Source organism: Thermobia domestica, chromosome 6, assembly GCF_964235325.1.
Source record: "Thermobia domestica chromosome 6, izTheDome1.hap1.1, whole genome shotgun sequence".
In the NCBI taxonomy this organism is placed as follows: domain Eukaryota; kingdom Metazoa; phylum Arthropoda; class Insecta; order Zygentoma; family Lepismatidae; genus Thermobia; species Thermobia domestica.
Window position 1 is genome coordinate 36978341 of NC_137459.1, and position 18618 is coordinate 36996958.

At 37.6% G+C, this 18618-nt stretch overlaps 1 protein-coding gene across 2 annotated transcripts in view; it reads left to right on the forward strand.

The window, feature by feature from the left end:
• Positions 1 to 18618, forward strand: part of LOC145687940 (uncharacterized) — a 50919-nt gene that overhangs the window by 4393 nt on the left and 27908 nt on the right. For both annotated transcript variants that reach the window (XR_014131814.1, XM_081761515.1), the window contains exons 2-3: positions 10019 to 10236; positions 14446 to 14651. Coding sequence is in view for 1 of the 2 variants with exons in the window: in XM_081761515.1 (XP_081617641.1) it covers positions 10019 to 10236; positions 14446 to 14651 (424 nt within the window). In the remaining variant the exon portion in view is untranslated. The remainder of the gene's footprint in view (positions 1 to 10018; positions 10237 to 14445; positions 14652 to 18618) is intronic.

Here is an 18618-nt window from a genome sequence, read left to right on the forward strand (position 1 = left end):
TGTCTCCATCATGTATCTTGGGGGGAGGGAGGGGGTTATTCACGAAAAAAGGATTTTTTTTTTTTTTTTAAAAACTTCTGTGGACACCTCCTCCTGTTTTAAGGCAGAGGTCTGAAACAAATCTGAAAAATACTGAGGGGTACACTGAGTAAATGTGCAAAATTTCAATCTTGTAGGTGCAAAAGTAAGCCGCGAAAAATAATATTCCCCAAATACCCCAGATTCCCGTATTAAACAGGATCTCAGATAATAGTTTCCTGAGGCATCCCTATTTATGCTAGGGGCATAGTACGTACACGATTTTCTTCAGAACAGAACAGCCTTTCAAACGGTACCATTCATATGTCTCCATCTGAGGCGGAAAAATCACGAAAAAAGCTAATTTTTGTTAAAAATATCCTTAAAAAAAAAAAAAATTTTTTTTGCTCCTCTGGACCCCGCTTTTTCCACGCAGAGATCTGAAAACATCTGAAAATTATTAAGGAGTGCACTGAACGAGTGTGCAAAATTTCAGTCTTCTGAATGCAAAATGTAACCCACCAAAAAATAATAATACGCATAACAAAAATATCTTTTTAAATTTATGACGTCATCACACACATGCCTCAACGCAGAAAGGCGTTAAAGCATATGTAGCATGTTCTAAAATGCCTCCAGTCGTGTTCTAAAAGAAAACGAAGCCTTATTGGTACTTTTTTAATCGAATAATGAAGATTTTACCCTATCACCTAAAAATAGGTGATATAATTTAAAAGGTTAAGCATTAAGGAAAAAGTACAGCAACGTTTATCAAAATGACACTTTTTTTCACAAAAGTTACTGATATTTGGCAGGGGCCTATTTTTAAAAACTCAGAACTAACTTGCGGCATGAAACACATAAATTTCGCCTACAGTTATAAAATTAAAAAAAAAAAAAAAATTGGAGAGGGGATAGGACCCCTCTAAATACGCCCTATTATCTGGGAACAAACAAACAGACACGCACAAAAAAGAATTATCGTCTTAAATGTCGATGGTGATTTCCCCGTTGGAATAGTTAACGATTTTAAAACCCAAACTCAATCTTACGAAAAGAAGAATGCAGGATTGCTCCGTTACCTGTTCAAAACGGGATTTTCCCTAATCATCCTTTGCATGATGCTTGTTTTCATACTATACTGTACATTTGAGTCTCATTGTATTATGATTATTAACTTCCATAATCGAAATAACAGAGCAGAAACGGGATTTTACTTATTTTCGCTTTAAATTAATTTATTTCGGAATTCGATTTAAATCAACGATTTTTATTTAAAAAATCAAGTGATTTAAACCAATCCACCCTGATATATATTAATTGGGTCCCGGGTTCTATTCCCGGTGGGGTCAATCGGTCGAAAAAGTGTAACGCGCTTTTTTAGGCCAGCCACCCTGAATGAGGTTTTCATGGGTTTTCCTCGTTCACACCAGGTAAATGCCGGGGTGGTAACTAACTTATAGGTCCCAGACCACTTCCTTCCTTCCATTTCCCAGGATTTTGTGCTCGCCGAGGGACGTCATCCCTCAAATCGTGAAGAGCTAAATGGCCTTAGATGCCGAAAGCCCAGACATCTAAATCCTAAATATTTTTTAATTGAAATTTACGATGTCATCTACCCTGCTTGACGCAATGATAATAATTTGTTAATTAAAATCTGTTGACAGTGTCAACGATAAACTTGGTTTCACTTAAATAATTGAGGTATTACGTTGCGATTTGATTTAATAGAATACTTATTAAAATACGCTATTTTGTGATAGTCTGGAGTGTAACTTTAGGTGTTGCTGTTCTTCCGTTTCGCAAAGTTCGGCATAATGTTAAAAGGGTTCCTAGAAAGTGGCAAATCAGCGGAAAATTGGAAGTTTCTTCGAATGATTTTATTTAGATAAAGGAAAACACTTAAAAATAACAAAATTTACTCTGAAGTTGAGGGAAATGACACTTGTTTTTCAGAGATCATTGGAAATTTTTAACTGTGTAATTAAATTTCTAGAACCATCAAAGCTGCCAAACACAAGACCTGTACGAACCCTGAAAAAAAGGCAGCAGGCGATCCATTTATTAAGTGCAAACTGCCTTTCTGTAAGATAGTGGCCATTGAATTTCAGCTCTTCCTGCGTAGGTTTCAGACTCCAATGGTCGCGTTCGTCTTTGATGCTGTAGGGAGGCTTTTGCAAGATCGTCTGATTCGATGTGTGAAACCGAAGCTGCTGAAATATACAGATACAGGGCTATAAAGTGTTGATGTGACAAGTAGAAAAAACGTATTGTGACCAAAAATGTAGACATTTGCTTTGGTGCCTGACATTTTCTCGCACAAGTAGGATCAGAGAACAACAGAAACTGGTAGTTTTACGACTCCTGCTGGATTCTTCTATGATTACCAAACTTCAACAGAGTAGTCCTTTGGAGTAAATTAATTAAGATCTGCCATCGTTAGATCCTAAGGTAAATCAACGTTCATCCCGTTAGGGCCAAAAGAAATTCTCTCTTCTCGATGAACTTCGTATGTTTGATATCATAGACCAATTGTACCCACGAAAATACATGGCAGAATGTGCTGTATTACTAGATGTCTCTGCTCTGGTTCCGAACCGATGGCCTGGCAACATAGTTTCCATTGCAGAATGCTCCGTTGGAGAACAACGAGGGAGATCTTATTCATGCCTCTGTCATAGTTTCCCGGAGTCCACTCACAGTTGTCACACACTTCTGGTCCAAAGCCCATTTAAGCAGTCCATATCCACAATAGTACATTGAACTTAGATCTGGAGACTTCACAGGTGTCTCGTTGATAGGTATGACCTGTATTCCAGTAGCCTATTCATATCCTGGTAGAATGAAGAGACGATCTTCAGGTGTGTGGTGAAGCTGTGTCTTGATGGATACAAACCACGTTGATCCCGTTTCTGTACATTTCTTATAGTTCTGCTCGTAGATCGGCCCCAGGATACCCTCCTGGTAGTAATGTGAGTTGCTTTTGCAGTTCTTTTTCACCCTGCGATCTTTAGTTTGCCTCAGTGGCAGTAGCGGGCAGCCACCATGAACCCTTTCGGAAAATCAGTTTGCATGCTTGCCAGATGCTGCTCGTATAACTTCTGAGCGTTTCACTTGAATTCCTATGGGGAGGCATCGGTAAGGTGATAACCACTAGTCTTGAATATATTTGTCAAGATTCGGTCGTTGATATAAGGTGCGGTTGACAGTTCCCAAAGATACATTTAAATGATTTGACACCTATCATTGGGTCGGATATTCTCTTGCATGCTCGTCCTTCGAAGTTTCGCCTTCATGCTGGGTGCCTTGTGTACGCACGGTCGTGTCCATTTTGTTGGAGAACTGAATGCTAGGGTCACAGAATTGTTATAGACACCCATTACATTCTTGATTAAAGTCAAGCTAATGTCACAAGCCATGGTCGTACATTACTTCTTGATCACTGAAACACTAAACTTTGCTTCGTAAAGGGCTAGAACGTACTGATCCTGAAAGCGACTCCGTCTGATAGGGATTTCCTTGTCATCAAGAAAACATACAACTCTCAGATTATATCGAGAGGTCTGACGAAAATCGGACGAGTTCATTGTGCGCACAGGATGAAGGATTCGCATTTGCTCAAACATACGCTGAATAGCTTTCTGTATAATTTAAATTATTATTTTTAATAATAATAATAAAAAAAAACTCAAACAAGTGTATCGCGATGTCGCACAGTAACCAGTGTTTACTATTAGGCGCGGCAAAAACTCAAAAATTACTTCAAGCAAAACATATTGTAACTTGGGAAAGGTGTGGTTACAAACTCGTTCGCGTTGTGTAGAGTCTGATACAGAAGCCAATAACCTGCTTTCAGTGGTAAGTTAAAATCGATGTTTATCTTTGTATCACCATGAATAGGCCATCTGTGGAGAGTTCTACCTGCTGAGTACCCGTTTGTTGAATGTTCTGTAATTTTTCTTTCACAAATAATATGGGTAGGTAAATTTTGTTTCGTTTAAAAATTTTATGCAACTTCTAATTTAATTACTAAAAGTACGCATTTCCAGTGACAGATTATAATAATATATATTGTATTTGATGGATAAGAAGTATTGTTATTTTTAAGTATTTGTAATCATAACAATTACATTATTCAAAGCATATGTCGGTGTTTCAGTTGTGATGTCTTAGGCTACAGTAACCTGCAATTAATAAATTTGTGTCTTGATTCCGTTATACGGGTCCAGAAATACTTACATAAAATCTTTCATTTGTATCTGTTGATGTTACGCGGACACACACTTGCATTGACCCATAGAGGTTAGATTAGGGTAGAAGGGTAGGTTACATGCATAATTCATGACGCAGATTTTTGCGCCATGTACACATACACGAAAATAAATCACACGTTTTGTGTAGTTACCTACGCCTACAACTTCACTCCAACGCCTGACATTTACAAATCGGGTATCGACGAGACAGTAATAAAACGGTAACATCTAGTATTCACTACCGTAAAATGTGGAAATGAGATAGATGCCGAAAAATTACAAACGTTTTGCGTAAGTGTATGTCACAATATACCTGGCACTTCATGCCTCAGAGCCTACATAAAGTACTCATTCACAAAGGAATATTGGTAAAATGTTGTTACCAATGTCCGAGGAGGTTCAACAAGCGTGCAACAAGGACTCTATAAACATTTCCGAGAGCATTACTCGTTACTTCAACCGGCAACAAACCATAGGAGACATGGTGTATATGCTACTAATCACCTCAGATTTCTACATCACTTGTGGAAAAATATATATATATATAATAAAGCAACAAAACAGAGTGAAACTTCGCCCGAAGAAGTAATCCTGATGTACTAAACGCGACCGAAGAACCGCAAAGCCAGCGCGAGTCTAGCGATGATAGTATTAGCCACAGCGATAGAAGAGAGCACTTATAATGGAGGTGCTGTTTTTTCGTGTTTATAGTTGCAGAAATACATATCTGTGTCTAACACTACCAGTGAAAACAAAATTCTCGAAGGCTTTATTTTTATGTTTAGTCTTTCAGTTTATGGAAAAATCGTAACCTGATGCAAATGAGTTACCAAAGCAAATCTTATTTTGACATTATCCCTCTGCATGTGGACAAAAATGTTGTGACAACAACTGTTGTGAAATGTATTTACTATATCTTCTAAGAACTATCATATTTTTAAACAATTTTTTTGACAGAATAAGGTACAGCTATTCACATACAACTTAAGGTTGTTTTATAACAAATTTGGTTTCATTGAATAGTTTTGCTCAATGGGTTATGCTATAATTCTCTTGTTTTATAATTTTGAATTTCTCTGCAAATAGCAATTCTGACGAGTGAGCCATTTCTCTCGAGTTAAAATTTTGAAACTAGTGTACTTAATACATTATTATTGGTGTATAGTAGAGTCCCTGAAAGTCGGCATTGCGAATAACTCGGCCACACCCTGGCAGGGCGAAAAGACCCCGCGCGCAGACCCGTTCTAGGTCATTGTCTGAGATCAGGTAAATTACTGTACAGTGTGTATTCATTAATTTTCATTTTCATGTATAGTAAAAGCTCTACGCCTTTATAAAGTACGTACTTTTCCTTTGTTTAAGGGTGATTGGGCGGTTTATTCTCTGTTGTATTGTCAAGTAAAGAACACATACAAGTACAGTACTGTATTTTTTGAGGAAACACTCGCACTTATTCTTCTTTAACCCCAATCCCGATAACCCGACATTTTCACAAGCTCGGCCACACTTCCGTCCACATTAGATCGAGTTAGGGCTCTACTATATTATTCAAACCAATCTGATACCCTAAGCTCAATACGGCCGGAGAAAAGAAAGAAGAAAAAACGTCGCAGTAGTGTACGAAAATACTTATTATTGTGCAACATATATATACAGGGTGTTTCAAAACAACACCGACAATGTTTGGGAGGTGATTCCTGACACCAAGATAAGACGAAAAGTATAGACCAACCTGGGTGCACAGTCGCTTTGTTTCGGAGTTATAGGCTGCCGAAAATATGAAAAAAAAAAATTAAAGGCCCATAGCTCCAAAACTGTGGGACCTACCATAGTCCGGTCAAGACTTCACTTAGGAACTAATATGTGCGCTATCCAAAAATACATATTTCAGAATCCTAAGGTACTCACGCACTTTTTTTTTTTTTTTTTTTTATATATATAGAGGGTGTTTTTCTACGGTCATATAACTTGAAGTACTCATCAACTACCTCTATAAAAATGGTTGCGGAAGTATCGCAGAATTCTGAAACTTGTATTTTTGGATAGGGTACATACTCGTTCCGAAGTTTTGACCCGACTACGATATGTCCCATAGTTTTAGAGCTATGGACCTTTCATGTTTTTTGCAGCCAGAAACTCCGAAAGGAGGCATTTGTGCACTCAGGTAGGTCTATAATTTTTGTTTTATCTTGGTGTCAGGAATCGGCTCCCAAACGTTGTCGGTGTTGTTTTGAAACACCCTATATATACTCAATCTAAAAAGTAGATTTGAACACCTTCAAATCAAAATAATGCCTCGCCACGTAACGAAAACTCACCACTATGTGCCGTGTGTTTTCAGTAGTGTTCAGTCAGCCAGAGATGGTTTGAAACCACTGGTCTAGGGTATAGCTAAACTAGAGTTTTAAGAACATTTTGTTGTTGTTTCGTTTTAAACATGTGTGTTTAACTTCGATTTGTTAATTGAATTGCTCATGTTCACCTTTAAACTCTTACGTTTTCATGTTTGTTTGTAACCACGAAACATAAGGATAAGTAGGTATTTTATTCACGCAGGACAGTATTTCGTAGAAATTAATTTGTAATACCACAGTAGAGAGTCATTGTACTCCTTTTTACATAGTTTTGATAACACCACATGTTATGTTATATGAGCTTTAAATCATGGTAAAATTGTAGTACAACGATTAAAAAAATGTTTACCGAGCGAAGTAGCTCAAGCGGTAAGGCATTGGCTTCGCATTCGGGAGGTCGTGGGTTAGATCTCGCCTGCCATCTTGACTGGGGTTTTCCAGGGTTCTCCTCAGTCCTACCGGGGCAAATGCCGGGATGGTACTTACTAAACAGGCCCTGGCCGATACCTTCCCAAGTCCTTTCCATTGTTATTGTTGTTAGATATCCAGTATAAAATGGCCTCTGAGCTGTATCTGGTGATTGTTAAATAAATAAATGTTGTTACCTTACTATCCGTTTGAAATCGAGATTACGTTAACTCATTTCGACGCTCGTTGGTCATTGCATAGTTCATAAGTGGGGAGAGAGGTTTACAAGGGGTCTTACATAACTAGGTGATGTGTTATCGATGAAAATCCCAGCGATTGTCGAGATGATTTAACGTAATTATGATTTAAAACTGATATTGAGGTTAGTACATATTCATTTAGTTGTTTAATGTGTATCCTATAGCGTCTAATAGTAAATACAGTGCAACTGTTTTACATTCGTTTAAATTTGGTGTACATATGATGCCACAGATAATGTGAGAGAGTTTTTTTTTTTTTTCTTTGCAACACTGCCTATAGTCTCTGCACTAGTCTCGTCGTGTAGGATGGCTAATTCTCTATCCGTAGTAAGTTGCGACATGTTTCTAAACCACGTTAGTTAGTAGCTGTGTTGATTTACATGGGACATCTTTCGTTTACTTTCTTAGGTTTTTGTGTATAAAATTGTTTTTTGCAATGAGCATTCAAAATGAACAGCGACATGCCATAAAATTCTGTTGGCGTTTAGGGAAAAGTGCTGCGAAAACATTCATATGCTGACCAAGACAGTAGAGCTACAATGTACCGATGACACAAGTTGTTCGAAGATGGGCGCGAATCAGGCGCTTTGCTTCCGCATCCTGAACAAAGACCGTCCGTGATTAACGAGACGCTACTGAATACTGTTGCACCAATTATTCATAATGATAGGTATATGTCTGTGAAAGCGCTAAGTGCACATTTGAAAATGAAAGTGCCTTCCTCCACATGGGTACCACATTTTCTTACAGCAGAACAGATGCAGTACCGTGTGTCGCTATCGCTGTCTGTTATTGTTTTTGTTCTATGGTAATCAACGATGAAACCGGAAACTGTTGTTTTCTGCCTCTTCCGGTTAAAATAGAGGATTAATGAAGGAGATAAAATCTGTTTTGGGACGCTGAATTGTTTGCAAATTACAGCTTCTCGATATACCTATCGACAGACGAATGGACATAGCCGTTTCATAAGACTTCCGACACTTATTTTTAGCATAGTTTGGAAATCGTAACAAAATTTTGCTTCAACAATACACATCATCAGTAGTTAATGAACAAAGAACCTTCCTAAATAGAGACGTTTTTATCTCATATGCAACTTCATGAATGATCAAAATTATTTTCGAGTGTGGTACTTTCATTTCATTATATGTTTCTATTTCAAAGCAAGTTAGGAACTTCTTCGCTGACAGTTACTGTGGATTCCATGCTTCAAAAGTAATGAAGAAAAGTCATTTTGGGCTAGAGTTAATACCTAATGTTTGAGCTGTCGGTCACAACATTTAAACTATATAAATTATTAGTGTAAAAGGCGCACAAAACTAAAACTATTGTATTTTTAAGAAAGTATCAGCCTGTTGAATAGTGTCAAATCTTTAGTTGCAAACACCGTATGCAACTTTTCGTAGTACGAAGTCCCCTACACTGCTGTAAGACAATGCGTTCAATTTCTTTATAACCATAAGGTGTTTCCTTCTGTGTGTGTCTGTTTCACATATACAGACAGAAAGAAAAGGAGCGTGTGGAAGAGAAAAATACACGTTGTATATATTTTGTGGAACTGTACGCAAGCCAATTAACATGCAATAATCGCAAAAGTTTATCTTAGTCAAAAGACTACAGGTCATGTCATCGTTAAGAGATTGGGATTTGAGCCAGGGTAAAATATGTTCTACCTATATTAGTTTCACAGACAGACACTCCACTCCAGCAGATTGATGGGAAGATTTTTTTTTTTTTTTTCTATACATTGAAATAATATTGCAAATTTCATCGCGTAGAGTCTAGAGAGGAAGGATTTCTGTTTTTCTGTGTGTGTGTACGAAATTTTGATTACAGAGAATATCTTTACCAAACCATATGAAGGGTAAGGGGAAACAACAAGGAATGTCCATGTGTGTCCTTTATCGGGTGCTTTGTCCTATCTGTTGGTGTCTCTTGGTACTATTTGACTGCATATGCCATGCATGCGTAGATGTCGAAATGTCCATGCAAAAAGGGGCAAAAGATTTGACTAACCCTATTCTTTTTATGAGGTTTTCAGTATTAAAACTCCATTTTCTCAAAAATCAATTTTTGTGACATTCCTTCTTTTTTCCCCTTACCCTTCATATAGCCTCTAATTTTACACGAAGAAGTGCAAGATTCTGGTTCGGTTTGACTTCTTCATTAAGATCCTTTGACGGAATATTAAGTCAGTTTTGTGTTTCTCTTTCCACCCGTTGCTTGAAAAATTGCTCGAAAGCATGATTACCAGGATACACTCAATCGAGCTTACTCTTTTTTCTTACGTGTACAAATTTATTATTTTTAAATATTTTTTGGAAACCTTTTCATACAAGGAACGGTTTGTATCCTCTCCACTTACTAATCACTCTCCTTTAGCCAGAGGCAGAAGGAAAAATGTATTAAATGCGAAAACCCGTGAACTACAGTATCGCACAAGCTTATGCACACGGGTGTACATTGGGATAACGAACTAATTTAGGAACATGGAGAACCAGTATACTGTAATTGGCGCAAGATTATATTTCAGCTGTGTGAGATTGCAGGAAAGCATTAGGAATTTGACTGAGGAAAGAGATACTTACTAGTATTTTGTGTAAAATCCTAAATATTCCCTTTTAAGGTGACATAAAATATTTTGTTTTTAAGGATTCATGTGATTTTTTTTTCTTGCAGTTAATTATTATTATTTGTCAATCTGTACTCACTGAAATATTTCCAGGAGCTTTAAGGATGATTCGTGTGAAGCTGGTGCAACAGCAGATGGGAATCCATACAGTTACAGCGAATTCTGTAAGAGAGTTGAGACGTTTGATCCAATGAATTGGGGTGGTAGAGCATTGCAGGCTATACAATTAGCACAATATGGATTGACCTACACGGAAAACCACAAGATCCGCTGTCAAGCGTGTTACTTAGAACATGATGTTCCCGAAATGGGTAAGTAAAATATGGTTATGCATAGATTTGTTTTCGTGTTGTAATTAAAATAGTGTCTCTAACGTAAAGAGATGTCGGGCTTAATAGGAAATTGTACAGTTCTCTTGTATTACTTAGTTTTTTAGTTATACTGTTTCTAACTTTTCACATACTGTTAGTTTTTTAAATCTCCAGCATTAGAGATGATTAGCATACAGAGATATAATATATTCTGGGGCCGCGGTGGCTCAGAGGTAGAGCGTTTATGCCGTTTTTTTTAAAGGGGAAGTTCTCTTATTTTCTCCCATTTTCGTCATTCTACCATTTCATTCATTCTCATCATCGTCTTCTTTAGCCTACACGGCATTCTCTGGGACATAAGCTTGAAAGATTTCATTTGTATTTGGTGTATTTTGTATTCTTCTACATTCTGCTAGAAAAAAAACATTGTGAACTCTACAGGTTCTATTGTCTTACTGGCAGTAGTCTTCCAAATGGGAAAGTAATGTCATGGTTACCCTTGAACAGAAATAAGAAACGATGTTGTGATGCTGATCAGTTAGCTCACTTTTTAGTTAGTTAGGTTATGAGGACTATTCCACATATAACAGAGTTTGAATTTACTGCTGTCTTGCATCTGCAGTCCGGTTTTTTTTTTTCTTTCTTTCTTTTAAATTAAATTTTATTGTAAACAGGTTATAACAGTGAAATATAACGTAAATATTACAGTTGATTGAAGTTCATTCCACATACAAAGATTTATTTTATAACGCACATTTATCCAGGCCACGTACCACTCTTTAAACACGTCTGTACTCATGCCATTAGGTGAACTTGACTTTTACACCTATGAGTTGTGTATTTCAAGTAAGTTTTAATATACTCCACATGCAATTGTGAGTAGAAACGTTGTAAAGTTAAAGGCTGGCCACTTCAGTTTTTTATAAGTTTTTTTTTTCTTTATTTTCTTTCATAAGCACAAAAATATATTTGGGGATAGCACAGCTTTCGAGAGGTTCTTTCGCAAAGCTTTTAGGGATATGGTGTTTCATTGATAGTGGTCCACCTCTGGTCTCTGGTTCGAGTCTATGCTACGAGAATTTTTGGTATACACCGTTGTGTTGTTTATTGCAGGGGATCCTGCCACTCTCTTCATTCAACTTCTTCCTCTAGGCTTTACGTATGTCATCTTAATAGATTGTTGTAACAGATCCCGCACCAATGCTACAACAAAATCATCAGTATGGAGATAAGATGCAACAATAAATTAGTGAAAGCTAAGTTTTGAACTAGATAACAATGTTAAAAGGGGAAAAAAGAGGTCAGAGGGGATATATGTAATTGTATTGTGTAAATTTCTTTATGTGGCAGAAACTCAGATATTAAGTATGTGTGGTGCGAACACTGTAATTGGGTTCTTGAACCTGTTGTATCTTGCAATAAATAAATATTAAAATCACCGTTCTCTTCCATTATCACGGAAAAATAACTGAATTGTTTGAAATGAATTTTAGAACATAATTTAGCACCTGTCCCGAGCCAGGTTTTTATCATGTCAATTTCATTGAAATGTGTATTCTAAGAGGAGAAGTGGTCCCGCATACTGTAGTCACTAATGCTCTCGCCTTCGGTGCGAGCGGTCCCGGGTTCGATTCCCGGTGGGAGCACTCGGTAGAAAAGCTTTTTCGGGCCAGCCATCCTGAACGAGTTTTTCCTCATCCACACCAGGCAAATGCTGGGATGGTACCCAACTTATAGTCCCAGGTCGCTTCCTTCCGTCCTCTCCAATTCTCCGGACAGTGTGCTCACCGAATGACTTCATCCCTCATAATTGACGGGCTAACATGGCCATCGATGCCGAAAGCCCAGAAATCTAAATCTTAAGAGGGGAAGGAGAGTTAAACAGGTACGTCGAAAATTCAGTGTCTCACGATCTTCTACTTTAAGGGAGATGGAGCTCGGTATATAAACTCCTAATTGGAAATAAGTTGATACGTACTCCAAGTAACGGCTACACCGTTTAAAATGAATTTTTAAACTTAATTTTCAGTTGGGTCGACCTGGGCGTTTATCATTAATCCTATACTTTGATTTAAATCAGTTTCCTGAAGGTAGGGGCTGCGGTGGCTCAGTGGTAGAGCATTCACCTCTGGTGCATGGGGTCCCGCGTTCAAACCTTGCTCCCGCTAAGTGAACTTTGTAGTGGAACACCGTGTGCGTGGGTTTTCTCGGGGTTCTCCCGTTTCTTCCTACTTTCCACCATTTCATTCATTTTTCATCATCACCGTTTCCTTTAGCCTAGCCGACATAACCGTGGGACGTAAAACTCAAAGATTTCGTTTTATTTCATTTCTTAAGGGTAGGAGGGATGCAGTAATTTTATTTGTATTTATTTATTTTTAACAATAACGGCTTGACAACTTGGGAATGAATTTTGAAGATAGTTTACACTTGATTCGAGCTTGATTTTTTTTTTTTTTTTTATTTCATTTTGATTGAAATATGTATCCCGAAGGAGTGGGGAAAATGGGTTCAAATATACCTTTGAGATATTTAACATAAACCTATTCTTTCCATGCTGAGAGCTACATTTCAGTTAGTTGTTGATAAATAGAAAGAAAAATAGGAAATATTAAAAAAAGGAAGTCATTCTTGATTAGAAAAATCTTACTACTAAAATATCTTACATATTGTATTATAATCTTTGTCGTACAGAATGTAGATATCTTGTAATGCATTGTTTATGTACAGTCCGCAGCAAAAAAACCTGCAACATGAGCATGTAATTTTATTGTGAAACGAGGAAGTCTTTTGCTCCAAAATAGGGAAGGACGCCGAGGTTTCTCCTGACGTGATTCGTGCCACTTAGCGTTATGTTCATTCCTTGCGCTGTTAGGCGTAGTTTCACAAACTTACATACTCATGTTGCAGGTTTTTTGCTGTGGACTGTACAATTCATGCTGATGTGCAGTTTTACCTTGAATAACTTTACAATTTTAAAGGAAAAGATATTCATGATAAGGAAGTTGTGATGAAAATATTATTTTAAAAAAATGTATTTAGCTTATACAGAACACTTCATAAAGGCTAGGTACATACTTGCTATGTAGCGCAATGTAAAATTTTTGCAGTTTGCAAAACGGTAACAGATTCTACACCGCATGTTTTTTTTATTTTATTTATTTATTTATTTATTTATTTATTTATTTTTACTTTGGTTATTTACTAATTAACACGCTTTTTCTTTCGTCCAGTCATTGTGAATTGAATTCGTAAGGTCACAGTGACCACGCCCGCTCTTAGATGAGAGTTGGGTAAGAAGTATTGTACAGCTACTGAGTAACTGTCGCGTGTGAGAAACACCTTGAAGAAAATATAAATCTGGGAAATTCTTGAAGTCGCTTTTATTCTAATATCGCTTAATAAAGAAACCTAAAATTCCTGTAGTTTACCAGCTAAGAGTAAGAACATTATTTAATTTTTTTTTTTTTTTTTTTTTTTTTTAATATCAAGTACAAGCAATTTAAATAAAAAAAAAATCACAATTATTTTCAACCGTGAATCCAAAGACCCCTTGAGTTTGTAGTGGACAGCATCATGTCCGGGGTTTTCTTTCACATTCTTACTCCAACAGCTTCTGGCCCCGCATAACGTAGTCTGACGCTCTCGCCTTTTGTGCGAACAATTCTAGGTTCGATTTCCGGTGGGAACACTCGGTCGAAGATGTGTAGGAACTTTTTTGAGACCAGCCATCCTTAGTGAGGTTTTTCCTGTGTTTTGATCACTCACACCAGGCAAATCCAGGGATGATACCCAACATGCAGGTCCCAGGCTGATTCCTTTTCCCTTTACCCCTTTCCCGAACTTCTCGCCGAGTGACGTTACTCCTTGTGTGTGACAGGCTTCAAGTCATAGATGCCGACAATGCCCAGAAATCTGTATAAATAAGTAAATCATTTCAAATACTTTTTCATAACTATTCACTTTCATTAACCATTTGTCTCCTTCAGGGTGCAAGACAGAATTACCGGAGGTTAAATTAAAATTTTTCTTTGATTTTAGTATTATTTCGATTAACGTTGTGTCTTACCGACTCGTATTTTTATGCACTGGCGCGGAGAATGGGAGAGAAATGCTTTCCCTAAGTGTTAATCAATGTTGTATTATTCCAGTAGTACTATGATTCGAAAAATATATATATCTAATTCCATTGTATTGTTTTTGTTCTAGGGATAGAAGCTGTTTTTTCAGAAACAGACTTACAAAACTACCATAGAGACTGTTGTACTTGGACTACCACGCCAAGTCCAGAAGAGTTTGTTTCACTACCTCGTTCTGTAACTACTCTGAAATTAGCTATGAGCAAGAACGCGAAAGAGTTTTACACGTTGGGTGAAAAGCTTCCTGTCATAACGCCATCAGTATTGGATGAACTGGTAAGTAAACTTAGATTACTCAGATGATGAATGAATTAAAGATAATAATAATAGTAATAAGCTGAAGAGATATGGTACAGAAAAGAATTGAAATGAAGCAGATCACGTTAACAGAACGTGCTATTAATAGTAATAGTGCCGAACCTGAGACACAGGTTTTTAATAAATATGTATTTATTTAGTTTGTTGGATCAACAGATTCAAAGAGGCCAATATTCTGTCCGTTCTTGGATATCGAAGTATTAAGTCGTCATATAAATTAAGATGCAAGGACAACCATCATTCAGTCGTACGAAAGGATATCGAAGCCCCAGCTGATTTTCTGGTAATGTTGCCCAGTTTTACAAATCGCACGGGTAACGACCTATTGTCGATACAACGTTTCAATAGTATCTTCTTTGAAATTCAAGGGTTGAAAAATTCGCGATTGAACTGGAAATCGAACCCGAGTGTGCTACTCAGCGTCCTAGTGCTTGCCAGTATACTTGCTCTATGCAGTCCACTCTCTGACCAACTAAACATTGTAGTCTTGCGATTTGTTCTCAGTCATTCCGATCGCATTGACAGTATTAGAACTCCGTGTTTGGACAACCAGTGTCTATGTTAATACCAGGAGCGTCATAGGGGTCATATTGACTTGTGGTAGTTATGATCCTTTTCGTTTCTACATTACACCAATTTTGACAGTGACAGTGTTTAAAGTAACATTTCCAACTAGTTGTGCGCCTGGTGTTACATAATCATCATCTAAATTTAGTGTATATTGATGTTCTGTGGGGATTTAAGTAAAAATTGAATGTCATTTACATCATATAGCAAACCATAGGAAATGAGTGAAATTGATTCTTGTGAATAATGTGATAATAGAAAATCGTTGGGAGCGATTTAGGAGTGCTGTCGGAGCACTTTGAACATGAAGCACTGAAGAAAGCACCACTTGCACCCACATACATGTTACTTGTTACCAGTAAGTTGCATTTTGGCGAAAAGTGTCCACAAAAATATAACAATCCTTTTACAATTTGATATTGTAGAGGGATGTATGCGATGTTTGGGTTTCATCCAAGACTTAATGTTAGTAGACAGTTTATTTAAGTTCATTTCAAATATTATTTGTGGTGGATTTTGGGACCTGTTTAAGTGAATATATATATATATATATATATATATATACAGTATGTATTGTACTAAAACAATATGTCTGTAGTTCTTGGTACACATACTCGTGTTTGCTATTGAAGTTATTAATTATAAGCATCTTTTATGAATATATTATGAACATAATCTAGGTTTACACAGCCTCAGTAATTGCGTTATAGTTATACATGACTTGGACAAGCCCATTTTCTTCAGAAATGATTATGAATCAGTGATAACATAAAGGAAGAAAGCTTTTCTATTGCTGAAGAATTTTCTGACATTGGTAGTGTTAAGAGTCAGATACTTTTACAGGGCTGTTGTATCTTCGTGCTTTTTCTGGGATGAAGAGTATTAGTATATAAAAACTTTGTGGTGAAAGAAATGGGGAACCTTATTCCTCACTGATACCATGTTAATGAAGAGATTCAGAAAAATCATTATGATTTCTGCGATTCTATTAAAATAAATGCACTAGGAATAAAGGATCTCTCTCAGATTAAGAAGTTTTGTTTATCGTTATTATTATTATTATTATTATTATTATTATTATTATTATTATTATTATTATATTTTGAAGTATACATTCTTCATAATACTGTAATACTAGTCTATCAGTAAGCAAGTGCAGTAAATATAAAGTGTAAAATTACTCTAAGTTACGCTAGTAATAAAATATGACTAAATAGTTACCTGAGTAGTTACACTGTAGTTAATACTATGGATGAATTCCTTTGTCTGTAATTTCTTTATCAGAAAGCTTTCGACAATAAATCAAGGATGCCATGTTTGGGTTCCGTTCAGCGCAAGGGAGGCGCGGTGGCTCAGTGGTAGAGCGTTCAGCTCCGGTGCTTGGGGTCCCTGGTTCGATCCCAGCTCGCGCCGTGTGGACTTTCTGGTGGACAAACACCCTGCTCGCGGGTTTTCTCGGGATTCTCCCGTTTCCTCCCACTTTCTTCATTTCACTCATTTCTCATTATCACCGTCTCCTTTAGCCTAACCGGCATAACCGTGGGACGTTAAACTTAAAGATTTCATTTTCCGTTCAGCGCAAGTTTCACTCTGCGTTTATGTCGAGCCTTGTAGCTCTGAGAGCTGAGATTGTGATATGATGTATATTTCTTTATACGAATATTAATCGTCATTAGATTAGAATGGTTGATTGAGGTGTAATGGGGACGTCAGCATCGAGGCTATTTAGATGAAAATTGCTTTAAAATATGCAATCATTGCTAATACTCAGTTGCTCTACCACTTGGATTATTCGTATTACCATTATTCTGCTGTCATGGGCTCACTTTTCGCAGTTTGTCGATAATTGGTAGCTTTAGAACATTCGTTACCTGAAAAAAAAAAAAAAAAAATTACATGAAAGTTTCCTACCTAACCCCGCGTGGCGTAGTCGCTAACGCTTTCGCCTTCGGTGCGACCGGTCCCGGGTTCGATTCCTTGTGGGGCACTCGGACGAAAAAGTATAAAAAGGTTTTTCTGGCCAGTCATCCTGAATGAGGTTTTCCTGGGTTTTCGTCATTCACACCAGGCAAATGCCGGGGTGGTACCTCACATAATGGTCCCAGCCTGCTTCCTTCCTTCTCCAATCCTTTCTTCTTTCCCTTTCTCCAGATCGTGTGCTCGCCGAGGGACGTCATCCCTCATACGTGACAGGCTAAATAGCCATAGATGGCGAAAACCCAGAAATCTAAATCCTAAATGAAAGTTTCCTTAAATGTTTCATTTCTTTCTTTCACTTCTTTGATGCTAAAGTAAAGGTCGCCCCTATCCTGAAGGCCTAAGGGCTGTGTGTGGAGATCGTATAATCAACACTACGATCTTACTTTACTTCTGCAGGTTGCTCTTTGTATACATTTTAAAGAGGCTGGGTGAACCTGAGAGCCGCATTGAGACGAGGGTAGAATCAAATATTTCTCACCTCCACCGGGGATCGAACCTCTGCCGCCCAGTTGGCAGGTGTATGCTTTATCGACTACACTACCGTAGCTTTCAGTATTTTTGAGGGTTTCTTTGTGGCTAAGCGGTTAGCGTACCAGCCTTTGGCTTGGGAGGCCCGGGTTCTATTCCTGGCTGGAACCCATGTGGTTCGGATTCCACGTTAATCTGTAGGTCTCGCTTCATATAGCCTCACTGCTGAAAGGGACGTTAAACTCAAAATCAACTCAACTCACTTTTTCTGTAGAGCTGCTTTGTGGCTAAGCGGTTAGCGTACGCGCTTTTGGAGACCCGGACTCGATTCCCGGCGGGAATTCCACGTTAATCAGTAGGTCACGTCTCATAGAGCCTTGCTGCTGAAAGGGCGTTAAACTCAAAATCAACTCAACTCCCTTTTTCTGTAGGCTTGGCGATAATAGAGATAATCGAAAATGTTCGCATTTATGTTTGTTTTTCTTGTGCAATACGCGAAAGTAAAAGGTATGTAGATGATAAGCAAGAACAATAAACAAACCATAAATGTTGTCACCGCTTTCGAAAGGGGTTGACTCATCGTCTGTGTATGAAATGAATTCAGGAAAATAAATAGAATAACAGATACAAAAGTTTCATTGTCTATCAGTTACAATGCGTGTTACGGCAAAGGAATAGTCTTACGGCAAAGGAATGTGCTATTGTAAGCTACACAGTGATAATGAACTCCGTGTCATAAATCTAGGAGCTGCTTCCGTATAACATGAAAGAAAAAGAAGTTACGATAAACATGGGTTAGTAAACGCCTCTTTTCCAAGTTAATAAACTGCAGAAAACGCGAGCATCACATTTTAAAACGCCCTGGTCTCAAAATAATGAGACTTCTCGCAAGTGGTTCCAAGAATTACAC